This window comes from Colius striatus, chromosome 3 (assembly GCF_028858725.1).
Source record: "Colius striatus isolate bColStr4 chromosome 3, bColStr4.1.hap1, whole genome shotgun sequence".
Lineage (NCBI taxonomy): Eukaryota > Metazoa > Chordata > Aves > Coliiformes > Coliidae > Colius > Colius striatus.
Genome location: NC_084761.1, coordinates 67,225,023 through 67,240,017, shown reverse-complemented (window position 1 = coordinate 67,240,017; position 14,995 = coordinate 67,225,023). Strand labels below are relative to the sequence as shown.

The 14,995-nt window shown below is 36.4% G+C and overlaps 1 protein-coding gene across 12 annotated transcripts in view; it reads left to right on the top strand.

Annotated features, from left to right (window-relative positions):
- The window catches only part of PCM1 (pericentriolar material 1), a 45,406-nt gene that overhangs the window by 27,419 nt on the left and 2,992 nt on the right, over positions 1-14,995 (top strand). For 7 of the 12 annotated variants that reach the window (XM_061993877.1, XM_061993879.1, XM_061993886.1 and 4 more), the window contains 15 exons: positions 1,209-1,392; positions 2,006-2,361; positions 2,590-2,748; positions 3,532-3,588; positions 4,730-4,902; positions 4,987-5,115; positions 5,693-5,813; positions 6,121-6,258; positions 6,503-6,636; positions 7,844-7,978; positions 8,532-8,729; positions 10,951-11,010; positions 12,732-12,870; positions 13,512-13,660; positions 14,578-14,647. In XM_061993877.1, coding sequence (XP_061849861.1) covers positions 1,209-1,392; positions 2,006-2,361; positions 2,590-2,748; positions 3,532-3,588; positions 4,730-4,902; positions 4,987-5,115; positions 5,693-5,813; positions 6,121-6,258; positions 6,503-6,636; positions 7,844-7,978; positions 8,532-8,729; positions 10,951-11,010; positions 12,732-12,870; positions 13,512-13,660; positions 14,578-14,647 — 2,202 coding nt within the window. The remainder of the gene's footprint in view (positions 1-1,208; positions 1,393-2,005; positions 2,362-2,589; positions 2,749-3,531; positions 3,589-4,729; positions 4,903-4,986; positions 5,116-5,692; positions 5,814-6,120; positions 6,259-6,502; positions 6,637-7,843; positions 7,979-8,531; positions 8,730-10,950; positions 11,011-12,731; positions 12,871-13,511; positions 13,661-14,577; positions 14,648-14,995) is intronic. The other 5 variants (XM_061993888.1, XM_061993882.1, XM_061993880.1 and 2 more) reach the window with 4 other exon arrangements.

Genomic DNA, 14,995 nt, shown 5'->3' with positions numbered 1-14,995 from the left:
CAACCAGGGCAAATGCAGAGTCCTGCATCTGGGAAGGAACAACCCCATGCACCAGTACAGGCTGAGGATTGACCTGCTGGAGAGCAGCTCTGCAGAGAGAGACCTGGGAGTCCTAATTGATAATAAACTAACCATGAGCCAGCATGGAGGAGACAGAGGGGAGACTTCATTAACAAGTATTTAAAAGGTGTATGTCAAGAGGATGCAGCAACACTTTTTTTCCTTTTTTCTGTTGTACCTAGTGATAGAACTAGACGTAATGGACAAAAGCTGGAACACAAAAAGTTCCACTTAAGGAAAAACTTCTTTCCTATTCAGGTGAGGGAGCCCTGGCACAGGCTGCCAAGGAAGGGTGTGGAGTCTCCTCTGGAGGTTTTCAAATCCCACCTGAATGCGTTCTTGTGTGACCTGATGTAGATGGACCTGCTTTAGCAGGGGATTTGGACTAGATGATCTCTAAAGGTCCCTTCCAACCCTTACCATCTGTGATTTTATGATTTGGTAATTATTTCTTTTTTTCTTAGGACTTCTAGCACTCTTTTTGTTCCCATCAGAGATGTAGATTAAGTGTTGACTTGGATAAATTGTTTCTAATCTCATTATGATATCTGCTTTCACTGTTGAATGTGAAATGGAAAAAGAGTAGACATTTCACTGAATCATTAAAAGTTTTTAAAGCTATCTTAATGTATTTCAGCTTTTTCAGGAAACAGACATAGGGATAGATAGTAGCTTTCAGATTCTGAAGTCTGTTTTCTGTTCAAGAATATATTTTCAAGTGTATAGAGCCTCCACAGAACAACAGTTATGTTTGGTTTGCCACTACTACAAAGCTTATAAAGTTGAAATAAGTATTATCAATTTATGACTTCTTTGGCCCTATAAATATTTGGAATTTTCTTGTTGATTTATTTGATGGTAGTTGAAGTATTGATAAAGTCTTCATGCAGACAGAAATTTACTGGTTTTGGAGCTGATGTAATTTTTACCTTCACTTGTTGGAGCTCTTTATTGGGTTTTCCTGAAGTACCTTTATCTCTCCTGTGGGATTATAGCAGTATGCATAGTATACAGTAATGTTTGAAACCTGCATTTAAGAGAAATTCTGAGTATTGCAGTGCTTTCAAGCTGAAGCAAGTTGTTGCTTACCTTCCCACTGTCGTTTTGCTTCTTTGTTGCAGATTCTGACTCTCTGGTTTACTTTGTAGGTATTAACTACAATCCAGTGTTCCCTTCTGGTTTTGGAGATTTTGCATACAATGTGTCTCAACATGGTAGTGAGCTGCAGCAGCAACAACATCCTCTAGATCATAATGCTTCTGGGAAAACTGAGTATATGGCGTTCCCCAAACCATTCGAAAGCAGTTCCTGTAATGGAGCAGAAAAAAAAAGGTATTTAGTATCACATTGTAACTCTCCTTTAGTAATTTTTCCTGTCTCCCTCCCCTTTTCTGAGGCTTGTAGGAACTAACCATTCTTTCAGCAAATTTATTGTGGTAGAGTTCAATGTTGACTCAGTTTATTTTTTTTTTTTACTCCTTTTCAGTAAATTGATGTACTTTTCTGTATATTTACTAATGTATCACTTTGAAGTATTTCCAAAGTGAAATGGAGTGTGGGAGTGGCTTTGTAATACTTCTTTGTAAGTGAAGGAGGATCTCATTTTCATGATTTTTGAAACTGAGCTGTTTCAGTAACTAGATGGTATAATTTCAACAAGTGGAGGTTTTCTAAATGCTGCAATAGATTGCAATGAATGTTGTTTTAAGAAATGTTTTGTCATAGAACTATTTTAGCACAGCAATAGTCTCATAAGTATATTCAGATTGAAAACAGTGATACATCTTCTGTTTTCCAGTTGAAGAGTTGGATTTTTTTCAGTTGTTGAATATGTAACTATGCCAATTAACTTGTGTTATGGATAAAATGTTGCCTGATAATACATGCTGTTTCTATCTGAGAGACTAGTTTATGGTATATTGTGGCGTTTCTTCCTTTCTGACAGGAGGAGTCATAGACAACCTGAAGAGGATATAGAAAAAAAATCAACTTGGCTTAATGATAACCTGAAAGGGAAGAAAGATGATGAATCTCAGCTGAATGCAGGTTTTGCAGTTGCAGGACAAAACATCACTCCTGGTCCTAAAAATCAATCTGATACAAGCAGGAGAGAGTTTGATGAAGAGTCTTTGGAGAGTTTTAGTAGTATGCCTGACCCAGTAGACCCAACTACTGTGACGAAGACATTTAAATCGAGAAAAGCATCAGCACAAGCAAGCTTGGCATCAAAAGATAAAACACCCAAATCAAAGAATAAGAGGAAGAGTTCTTCTCAGCTAAAAGGCAGAATTAAAAATACTGGTAGGTTGAAAGCGATCTTAGGTACCGCAAACTCAACTTGTGTTATTTCTGTTGCAGTCACTGAGGATTTTGTGCTACTGCATGGCTTTAGTGTAGAGAAAAATTTTTAGCTAGGCAACAACATATGGGTATTTGTCATCTCAGACATTACCCTGAACAGATATTTAAAATTAATAAAACACTTTGTAAGCTTTTAAGAATGTCTTTATTTTTGTTCCCTTCCATTAGGTTATGAAAGTGCAAGTGCTTCTAGTGTGTGTGAACCCTGCAAGAGCAATAAAAGCAGACACTCAGAAGAGGTTGTTCATGCAAAGGTGTTCAGCAAAAGGAACCGAGAACAATTGGAAAAAATAATTAAGTACAGTAGATCTACAGAAATGTCTTCAGGTATTATTTTCTGAATGTCAGTAATTAATTCATGAACTTCTCTTAGGAAAGGACCTTCACATTTAGTTGCTAGTGTATTATGTAAAACCAGTGTGTTGTGACAAGACAGTACTCCGTTTAGCATGTGGACTTTGCTTTTTAATGTCTAAGGATGCTATAAACATAAAAGTGTGCAAGAAGTTGAATATCAGTTGCCTTTGGGTATTTTCTGTAGTTTAAGTACTGGATTAAAACAATTTAGAAACAAACCTGTTACTGTAAAATAAACAAAAACATAACCAACCAGAAACCTCAGTCATTTGTTGGTGTTTGAATGGAAAGAAACTGCACAAGAGATGAAACTTTGTTTAACATCTAAACTGCGTCTTGTACTGCATACATTTTTTCTTTCTAGTCATGCTTAGAGGAGCTCTACCCAGTATCATTCAAATGCAGTCTTGTAACATCACATAAACCTTTACATTTTTGCCATCTGCACTGCTTTTCTTATGTCACGCTCTTCTGTGTCTTTTTTGAGTTCTGCCAGTATCTTTGTTTTGTTTGAAAGATGCAGAATTTTTAGTCATTTTAGCATGACCTACAGCTTTGTCAATGTAGCTGTGTCCACACTAAAGAGCTGTTCATTGTCATACATAATAAAGTTTTACCAGTCAAGCTCTCACAATAAGCAGCGTTGAGATTTGAATGACTAAGCAGTCTTCCTCCTGCTGTTTTGTATAGACCCTGTCTTTAATTCTGGTGCACATTTTGTGTTTATCACTGTCTATCCCCACTTTCCTACAGCACATGCTAGGAGAATTCTGCAGCAGTCTAACAGAAATGCATGCATTGAAGCGCCAGGTAATGCATTCACTGCTTAGCTTCAACAATGTCCTGTTACTTTTTTTTTTCTCTTGGCTTTGATCCTGTAACTCAGACTGTTTAGCAGATGTTAAAAATCAGTACTGTGGCAGCACCTTCCCTATAAATAAGACAAGAGGAGTTACTTGTAATTTGCATGAAATGCAATGATACAAACTACTTGGAGTTGTAATTGTGGAAAACATGTTCATCGTGTTCTTGGTTAGTCACAATTGCAAATAGAAATACATAGGTAGATTCTGCAACAAAAACTTAATTCCAGTAGGTGTTTTTAGTGCATTTAAGAGCTACTATACAATTTCATTAATAGGGGAGGCACACAATTTCTAGTGGCTTATTAAAGGTTGAAAAAGCTTATCTGTATGCTTAAAAATACCGATAAACTAATTGCCGATTAAATTGCACAGTAACATTTGCTGTATTGCTAATAACTACATTAACTTGAATACTAACATATACATCTGTTAAACTCAGCTGAGTTTTCTAAATGTGACTTTTTTCCATTTGACACTGGTCAAAATACATATGTAATAAAATTTAACTATTGTGATGGAAGTATAATCCTCAATTTTCAAAAGAATGGGGAACATATTAGGGAACACTTTGTGTACGTATGTAATAGGGCTTAAGGGTAAAAGGTTTTACGTGAATCTCAGAATTGGTATCAGAGATGTGTGAGAGTGTAAGATTTATGCTTGTGTGGGAAGGAGTGGCTTTCTTGAATGCAGTCTAGAGCTTAATGTTGTTGCTTGTATTATATAAACTTGAGACCCTTAGCTCATTTGAAATATCTTAAGGATCCATTTTCAGTGTTGAATACCTATTCTGAAAGCAACATGGTGGTGTGTGCTTCTTAACAAAGAACTCTTTTAAATGAAATTGTTCAGAATTGTAAAGAAAATTATTCCTTTGCTTTATATTTTATTTTATACATCAAGGATTAAATTCTTATTTCAGAGTGTTTAAATCTTTGTTGCTCTTTAGGAAACGAGTAAGCTTTAAGAAAGGTGCTATATAATGACAGAGACAATTTGTGTACATGTAACTTGCATACCTAATAGGCAGTTGTCTTTCAGCTGGGTACATGTCAAGGACTTAACAGGTTCCTTTTTTTCTACAGAAACAGGTAGTGATCTCTCTATGTTTGAAGCTTTAAGAGACACAATTTATTCTGAAGTGGCAACTCTTATTTCTCAAAATGAATCTCGTCCACATTTTCTTATTGAACTTTTCCATGAGCTTCAATTGCTAAATACAGATTACCTGAGGCAAAGGGCTCTCTATGCTTTACAGGTATGCACAAACTTTTTGATCTTGTGTATGAATTAAAGAAATCTTAGATCCTTTTTTGCAAGATAGATTTGTTATCTTTTCCAGGATATAGTGACCAGACATTTATCTGAGAAAAACGAAAAAGAGAAATGCACAAAATCACTGAATTCTGCAGCCTGGATAGCATCAAATTCTGAACTCACTCCCAGTGAAAGCCTCGCTTCTACAGATGATGTAAGTTCAGAAGGTAGTTTACTGTGAACTTAGCCTTCCCGTTCAGTTTACATGCATGCTTGTCTAGTGAATTATACTAGCGTTTCAATTTTCTAAAATTAATATAAGCTTATACAAACTATTCTAAGCAGAGAAACACACGAGAGCTTTAATGCAAAAGCAATTAAATATGGAAGAATTCTTGATGCTGGGAATGAGTGATGTGTCGGGAAGGAATGGAACATCGTTAAGGGCACAAATTGTAAACTGATACTCAAAAAGAGCCAAGATCCTCTTGTGAGTGAGGTCAGGCCAACTAGTGGTCACAAGATTCTAAAAAAATTGGTTTTTGCGTTTAAGGAATCGCTGGTGCCTCTCTACAGGTTCTTATATGTTTTAGGGTTGAAGTATTTGAAACCAACATGGTAGAATCACTTGATGTATTTATACACATGAGTAAAGTTGTTCTGCAGTCAGGCAGCCTGGTGACAAGTCTTGATACCACAGCACCTCGCTGTAAAGAATTGCTGTTTTGTTGACAAATCCATGAGAGGGTGGTGTGTTCTTGCCTCGTATTCAGTTGTTTGATGTTTTTTAGGAAACTTATGTCAAGAACTTTTCTACAGAAGCGTGTCGAGATTGTGAACAAAATGATGCAGACAATGGGAGTACCATATCTACATCTTCAAACTTTGAACCCTTTGCTACTGATGACCTTGGTAAGAATGATGTGATTTACAGTGTTGTGTTCCTCTCTCCTAAAACGTTTCTGGTTGTCTGTGCTTAAATAGTGTATTAATATTTGATTTTTAGTGTGTAATTACATGTTTTGTAAAACAGCACACAGAGAAATTAGCCACTTCTGAAACACTGAGTGGATCAAAGTGTGTAATGAAATATTGTAACTCAACTACGGTTCTATAGATTTCAAAACTTGTGGCTTTAAATTTATTTTTATCATTGTTTACTTGTCTATCAATTGAAAATTTTTATTTAGATTAAAAGGTGTTTTTATTCTAAATATAGGCAACACAGTGATTCACTTAGATCAAGCTTTGGCTAGGATGAGGGAATATGAGCGTATGAAAAATGAAGCTGAAAGTACCCTTGACTCTGAGGGATGCTCTAGTAATTTTCAGGGTGCTTCTGCTGCTAAATTAGAAGGTATGCAAATATATACATACTTTGCTTAGTTTTAGAAAATAATTATTCTAATTTTCAAGAGTCACTTAATTGGCTGAATTGCTTTCCTCTTTTATAATGAAAACTTAGCAAAGTTTCTAAGGATCTTTACATACTTAAGTAAATATCATTTACTTTTACAAGGAAAATATGTTTTTGAAGTTGTTATTTATGTAATAGTAATGTGGAATGGCTTAAGTGTTACTTTTAATTTTTTTCAAACAAGGTCCAAGTACCAGTGAATGTCTTCCTGTGCCACAGTCAAGTGAGGTTTCTGCTGTTCCATGTCCTCGTATAGATACTCAGCAGCTTGACCGACAGATTAAAGCAATTATGAAAGAGGTCATTCCTTTTCTTAAGGTAAGGACTCTTTTCAATAATGTGTGAATTAGAAGAATAGGAAGAGGACCTGCATGATTCCATAGAGGAACCTCATTTAAAAGTAATGACTTGCATCTTAGAAACAACTGCTAATAAATGTGTTTAAAGTTGCAGACCTTTATAAGGGTTAAGTAAGAATTAAGTAATCCAACAGAAAGATTCTATGAAAGTTTTAATAGGATAAGGTAATGCTGAAGTTTCTAGATTGCATAGGGCTGGTGGATTTAACATCAGGAAGAGCAGGGATTTCTTTGGAGCTAGCCAAATCAAGTAGAAATGCTTTTGAGTTTGGTAAAAGGCAGCAAATATTTCAGAACAAGTATTAGAGAGAAGTGAGAGAATTTTAATCAAAACTGTTAGCATACATTATGACTTGAGATATCTTTCAAGAATAGCTCTGAGCTGTCAATTTCTAGCTTTGTTTTTCCTATTTACATCTTTAAAGTTGTGGAGAGCTCATCAGCTTCTGTGTATACAGAGGAGAAACTTCTTCAAAGGAGGAGAAATAGTTACTGTTTGGTTTTTTTGCAAGGTTAAAGGGCAAAGAAGGTTGAGTTTTAAGATGCTTAAGTCATGTCCCTGTTCTCTCTTATAGTATACACAGTATATAAGCTTGGATTGGTTTGATATTGCATTTAAAATCTGCATATGTTGATATGCCATAGTCTCAGTGCCTGAATCATAGAATGGTAGGGGTTGGAAGGGACCGTTAGAGATTATGTAGTCCAACCGCCCTGCAGAGTCAGGTCCACCTAGATCAGGTCAAATAGGAACATGTCCAGGTGGCTCTTGACTTCCAAGGAAGATTTCACAACCTCCCTGGGCTGCCTGTGCCAGGGCTCGTCACCCTCACTTCTGTTTTAAGGAAGCTCACAACAGTAGATAACATACAGTTTAATACACAACCAGAAAGTATGAAGATTCTTTTCTGCAAACATTAAATGATTGTATGTACTTGGAAAAAAGAGACAAAACTTTGTGTGTCATTGCCAGTCATTCGTGAAGTATGGTATCTGCTTATAACTGTGTTTGTATTAGAAGATGGGATAGGATCTGTTCATGGAGTGCTGTTCTTCAGTGGACAGGAGAATATTTTTGTAAATGAATTTCAGTGTTCAAGTTGATGGCTGTTTGGTTGGGTTTTTTTTAAAGTAATGACTAAGGTCATTCTGTGATACTTGTTTAGGAACACATGGATGAAGTATGCTCTTCTCAATTACTGACATCAGTAAGACGTATGGTCTTGACTCTTACACAACAAAATGATGAAAGTAAAGAATTTGTGAAGTTCTTCCATAAACAGCTTGGCAGTATACTACAGGTAAGTAGTTTTTCAGTGTTGTTTTGGAACACTATGTCAACTTGGATAATGAGCAACAGATAAACCAGCTCCCATGAAGTTATATTTTACAATTTCAGTCTCATGACTGCTATTCTCCTTCAGCTTTGATACAGCAATGAGGTACTACCTTGTTCCCTAAAATTAAAGCTTTACTGTGCATGGGACTGCTTTTCTGCTTCTTTTCCATCCCTGACAGTGAGAGCTGTATCTCCAGCCTGTGGTTGGTTTCAAAGAGAGCTCTGGTGATGCTCTTCGTGGACATTTCATGTAAATTCCTGAAAATCAATAGGTTGCTGCTCTTTTTTTTTTTTTCCCCTAATGTCCTACAAGCATAGAGTTTAAATCAATGACTTGGTAAGTTTTGTGTTGTGTGACTAGAGTGTACTTAAAATATGCTTAAGATATTAAACCATGTTTTTTAAAAGTACCAGCTATTATATACCTATCTAATTTTGAGTTAATGGAAGTATGACAAGTACTTAGTCTTTGAAGTTGCCTATTCCAAAAACTGAATACTTATTTCTATTCACAGGATTCACTGGCAAAATTTGCTGGTAGAAAATTAAAAGACTGTGGGGAGGATCTTCTTGTGGAGATCTCTGAAGTGTTATTTAATGAATTAGCCTTTTTTAAACTCATGCAAGACTTGGACAACAACAGTATTTCTGTAAAGCAGAGATGTAAAAGAAAAATAGAAACCACTGAAGTGATGCAGTCTTATGCCAAAGAGGTTGGTTTTATTACATGTTCCATTACATGTAGCTTTTTGAGTTTCCTAAATACTTGTATTTCCTGAATAGCTTTGATTCCCTTAGTTCATATGTTGTGTATGTGTTGGGTTTTTTTATAAATGAACACTGTGTGGTCACAGTGTTGCTTGTTTAGAAGCCTAAACAATTTCTCCTCAGTGAGTGAGTCCTGTATTACAGATGAATGTCTGTTACAGATATCTAATTCTGTAAACTTTGTTGGTAATTCAGAGGAAATGTGTTTTAGTGGTTATTTGTGCACATAGGAAAGAATAATCAAGTTTTGAAACTGTTAACATCTGGGGCCACGGGGTAGTTGTGGGTTAACCTCTGTAGGCGGCTAAGCACCACACAGCTGTTTGTCCCTCCCCACCCCCTCCCCCAGTGGGATGAGGGATAGAATAGGAAGAGTAAAAGTCAGAAAACTTGTGGATTGAGATAAAGGAAGTTTAATAGGTAAAACAAAACCTGTGTGTGCAAGCAAAGCAGAATAAGGAAATAATTTGCTGCTTCATATCTGCAGGCAGGTGTTCAGCCATTTCCAAGAAAGCAGGGCTACATCATGTGTAACAATTCCTTGGGAAAGAAAACACTATAACTCAGCTTTTCTCCCTTTCTTATTCCTGGCCCAGCTTTTTTAGCTGAGCATGATGGCATATGTGAAATATACTTTGTTCAGTTGAGCCCAACTGTCCCAGCTGTGTCCCCTCCCAACTTCTTGTGCCCCCAGTCCATTCCCAGCTGCAGTGGGGTGAGAATCAGAAAAAGCCTTGACTCTGTGCAAGCACTGATTAGCAATAACCAAAACATCCCTGCATTAACAGTTTCCGTTACAAATCCAAAACAGAGCCCCCTACTAACTACTGCAAAGAAATTTAACTCTATCTCATCTAAATATTTTGACATATTGGGGTCCCAGTTCATCATCTCTCCAGTTAAGCCTACAGCTTTCATTGCATTAGCGTAATTAGGCACCATCTTTATCTAGCTTAAGCCTTCAAGTGGTTGGCTTGTTGGAATATGTAAAAAGTATCACTTTCTAGACTTGGAGTGTAAAATATACACAAACTTTTCGGAAATATTTGAGACCATAGTACATACTTTGTTCTAACAAAGCAAGTTTCGGTTGCTTTTTGCACTGTTTACATTATCAAAGACATCCCATCACCCTTTTTTATTTTGGCATTGCAGTTTTTAGGAATGTAGCTTTTTTTTTTTTTTTTAGCTCTGTGAACCATTTACAAAACAAACACTAAACCAGGTCATGTTTATATCCTTACATGGGTCAAATATCTACCTCAGTGTTTCTTCTTGTACATTATATTTATGACTTCAGTGTCCTTTCACCTTTCTTTTGCAAACACAAATACCAAAGAAAACTCTTAACTCATCCTTATTTTAAAGTGTCCATTTTTAAAATCTGTCTTAAACTATAAAGTTCTATAAGTAGTTTTAAGGATGTCATCAGATATGTCAAGATAGTTCAACTCAAATACACCAGTAATACAGCTAGTATGAGAGAGGTTTCAGAGTGCCTTGTAAAAAGGCAAAGGAAATGCTGGATCCAGAAGGACTTGTACGTGGCTTCAGATAAAATAGGAAGTTGCTTGTTGGGCCTTTGTTACATACAGAATTGGTTTATCCTCTGCTATGAGAGTGCATGAAGCCAGCTTAGAAAGAAGACAGACTTGGGATTAAGGTCAATCTTTGCCCCATAGTTGTGGCAGCAGTTCAGATTCAACAGAGCCAGAAACAAGACAGAACTGTTAGGTCCTGGTTACTTTGTCCAGACCCACACAATTATCTCTATGTGGTCTTCTCTTGTCTTTCTTAATTTGGTAGCTGGCTTGAGTCCCATAAGCCAGCTGTTTTTAGAGTCTGCTCTGAAAAATACTTTCTGTCTTGACCAGAGATAGTATATCTAATTCTGTGTGTTAAATATGGTTCAACCATAGTCTGGAAAAGTGACCAAAGTAAACATAATTGTTTAAATAAAAAGGGCTAGCACAGTTTTTTGGAGTGCTTTTGCAGCTCTAAAATTTTGAAGACATGTATAGAAGTCCCTGTGGCATACTGTCATGTTGAGGTAGCAGCTCTTGGGAAGTTTGGCGTTTCAGCCAGGTTTTCTGCAAGCCCTAGCTTTGGTTCAGTATTTCAAAGTTATTTTGGTTTAGAATTGAAGACAGTTTGTGTTTCTTCTAGGCAAAAAAAGGTCTCCAGCTGGATGTTTGTTCATCTGCTGAAGATGTCGATGAGGACAAAGTATGTTTATGCTTCTCAACTGTTTTTATTTCTCAGATGATTTCACAGATCACTTAGTCTTACTGTTTTGTCATAGAAATCCAGTATCTGGAAGCAGCAAATTTCACAGTGTTTATTAAACATTGTGGCATTTATCTCCTTTCTGCACTTTGTGATTTACTTGGAAAAATTTTTTTCATTTCCCTTTTTTAATTTGAGTTGATGGTCTGGAAAATAACTACCAAAAAGTCTGCCTTCATCAATAAGCCTTTTTTGTTATACGCATTCAGTAAACATGACTTGGATATCAGTTCCTTGGTTGCTCTTATTTTTGTTCCTGTTTCTCCTGCAGCGTAAAGACTTATTTGATGCATTTCTATAAAACATTACCTTGTGACCTTTCAACAAGTGCATTCAAATCAACAAAGACAGTATTGAAAATGCTTTTCTATATGTTGTTGTTGACCTTTATGTAGAATGAGCTGACAATTTGAAAGTTTAAAAAGTGCAAAGTTTTGTGTAATGCCACACAGTTGAAGTGGCATAATTTGTGATACTTGCTGAGCAGCTTCAGAGTGAGGATCTTGCTTTTCCATTTAGTGACCATTCTCAGTATTTTAAAGTAAAAAAACCTGTTCTGGAAGTATTCATTGTAGGTTTTGGTTTGGGGCTGCTGCCTGTATTCTCAGCTCAGAGCAATGAGAATGTAGTCTTTTGTTGAAGAATTAAATAACAAGGACGGCTTAACTATTTTTAGCAATTAACGTTTTCTTTTTTTATGATATGGAATAAGGTGTTTTACTTTTCATCTTGAGGAGGAAGAAGATGTTCTGAGTTGAGACATGGGGTATTTAACATCCTCAAAGTCTCTTGAGTGTTGTGTTAATGCCCAAAACTTCTCTTTTCTCTCTGTTTTGAAAACCTCTAAAATAATTGTGTTTGGGGAGAGGGGCTGTGTATGAAGTTCTGTAGTTTCTGCTGTAATGTTTAGCTTTTTCAAACCAAGGGAAAGATACAGGTAATGTATGAAGTAGAATGTTTTCCTAAATGGATGTAGCTGTATGTGGAGACATGTAGGGGCATAGAGTCAGTGCTTGCTTCTGGGGCTTAACAGCTTCTCTGTCACTGCTTTAGAAGGAAAAGTGGAAACTGTGACTTGTTGTAGTTGCTGCAGTGTAGAAGAATCCTTTCAGGATTTGGAGCCAAACTCGGGGCTTTACTTGGAATTCATATAGCCTGAGCAGAATTTTGTCACTCAAGGTTATTTAGCCATTTGTTCATCAGAGAGACTGCTGAGTAGCTACTGCTGAAGAAAAGGGAATTTGCAGTTCAGAATATTCCTAACTTTTACTAGAGATCATTCAGAAGTGGAGACGTTGCTAGAAGGCAGTAATGCAGGTGTATCTTTTCCTTTTGATAATGACAAATCTTAATTTAAAGGCATTTTAAGCTAGCATGCTCATCACTGTGAACCTTTTCAGACAATAAAATTCTCATAACTATCAAGGACATCGTAACTGCCTGAACAGTGCACGATCTCTTATAGATGGTTCTGCTGCTTGTTTACAGGGGGAGCTCAGTTTGCAGTATTCAGGGCCTTAAGGACTACTTAAACATTCATGTTTGGTCTGCAGAATTTCGGGGGAGGGGTGAGGAACAAAGGTTACTCCTTGATGCAGAAACCAAAACTTGATCTTTAGGTAAACAAACATGCAATTGCACAGTATCCTTGTTTTCCCTAGGACAAGGATGAGACTGAAACAGGTAAACAAATACAGAACTCAGAAATGTACGATGGTAATGGAGTTCCTGAAAGTATTAGGTCTGATGGGTCAGATCAAGAGGAAGATGAGGAAAGTGAAAGCGGTCCAGTGGCAATAAGTAAGTGGATTTTCTTATTTATGTCATTATTCAGTGCTTTCACTGTAATTTTGACCAGCTAATTTTACAACAGAATTTGCATGAAGTACTGCTGTGTACTTCTTCTCTCACAGATTTTCTAGTTGGGTGTTTCCCAGGGAGAGTTTGCCAGTACTTATATTTACTAGTATTGTGTCAAGGGTTAAACAATCCAGTTAGAGGACCTTTTTCTCTTTATAATCGGTAGATCTGTAAACAACTAATCTAATGATTCTAACATGTTTTGAAATTCAAGTTTAGCTGAGACAGGATATATGAAGTGTGTCAGCCTTTAACCTGCATGATGTGAAAGCTGCTGAAATTTTACAGTTTTTCATTTAAATGGTGAATTTTTTCATATGGTTCTACTTAAGCTTGAATATTTTTTAGTAATCTAATAATATAAGTTATATAAGTTATGTGGAGTATATGGATCTTTGAAAGGGAAGCTATTGGAATATATTAATTTGAAAGAATGTTTCAGAGTGTTAAAACTCATCATTGCAATGAATTCCCAGAAGGGATGGATTTTGCAGTCCTATTTTTTCACTCAGTCATGCTCTGTCAATATGTAAATCCAATATGAAGGTGGTTTTACATGGATTGTAAATGTAAATTAACAGGTTTGTCAAAAGCAGAAACCCAAGCTCTGACCAACTATGGCAGCGGAGAAGATGAGAATGAAGATGAAGAAATAGAATTTGAGGAAGGACCTGTTGATGTGCAAACATCACTACAGGCCAGCAGTGAAACAACAGCTGAAAATGAACAGGTATCGCCAAAGTTAGACATGCAGAACAAACCTAAGCCAGTGCACAGCTTCAGTACATATTTGTACCTACCTTGGAGTTTCTTGTTTCATTGTTTTCATACTCATGAAAGTAGAAGAATGGTAGAAGAATTTACATAAAAGCAATAGCTGCTACATACAAAATGTTGCATTCTCCACCTGAGTGTTACTGGTATAGGCAATGCCAAAATGGATGGATGGATGCAGACAAAACTAATGTTTCAGTGTGCTATCAGAGAGAAAATGATGTTCAAAATAGAAAATATAAACTTAAGAAATCATGCTTTAAACCATTAAATGGTTCTTCCTCTGTTTTCTGATAAAGTTCTGATTAGCCTTTTCTTTGCAGAAGTCATTGACGACTTGTGTTCTAGCAGGTCTTTGATCTTTTTCCTAAAATAATTTAAGTTTTTTGTAAAACAACAGTGAAATTGTACTGGCTGCTGTTGTCATTTCACTATTAGTTTCCTTAAGCACTTGGACGTGCGTGACCTGGTTCTGCAGGCTTGTTGTTTCTGAAGGTTTGTTGGTTTTGAAGCTTTGGTTTACTCAACAGCCATTAACACTAGGCAAGGATATAACTGGAACATTTTACTTAAAAGGTACACTGTTTTAGCCTTTACAGTGGAACTGAAGTGATTAGCTGGAGCTACTACACAGTGAGAAGAAAATTATGTGTTCAGATAAACCATACATCAGTATTAATAGTTTATTAAAGTGATGTTGACTAGCTGATGAGCTGAGAGTAGAACTTGTCTTTATTTCAAACTAGAGAAAAGACAAAACCATGGAGCAAGTGTACAGTGTGTCCCTAGTTAGCCAGAAAGAGTAAATTAGCCAATAAGCTGTGAAGCTGATTAGTGGAGTTTTTTCTAACTCATTTTCACCTTCCCCGATAGACTTCAAACCAAGAATTGGGCAAGACAAAAGGCAGTGAAATTTTGTCGTCAGAACAAGAATCTGTTAAAGGTAAGCCCTGTGTGAGTAACATTTCTATATGAATTTGTATTCTGTGAGAATTGTCTTGGACAATGGCTGTTATGCAAATTTGACCTTTCTTTTAATTGTGTGTAAGAGTATGTGGGGTCAGTTTGTTAGGGAACCGTACCAGTTGACTAGATCTATCTGTGTTGACCCAGACGCAACAAACCTTTTAAAGGGGAAACTTAACAACAATCTTACCTAGGCAGATGTGGTTTTGATGTTTGACAATAGCATGAATTTCAGTTGATGGTTGCAGCTGTTGGCACACAACTACAGCAGAGTTACTTTCTGTTACAATATTTTGAGGTTTAGATTTGTCTAGTACTTGCTTTT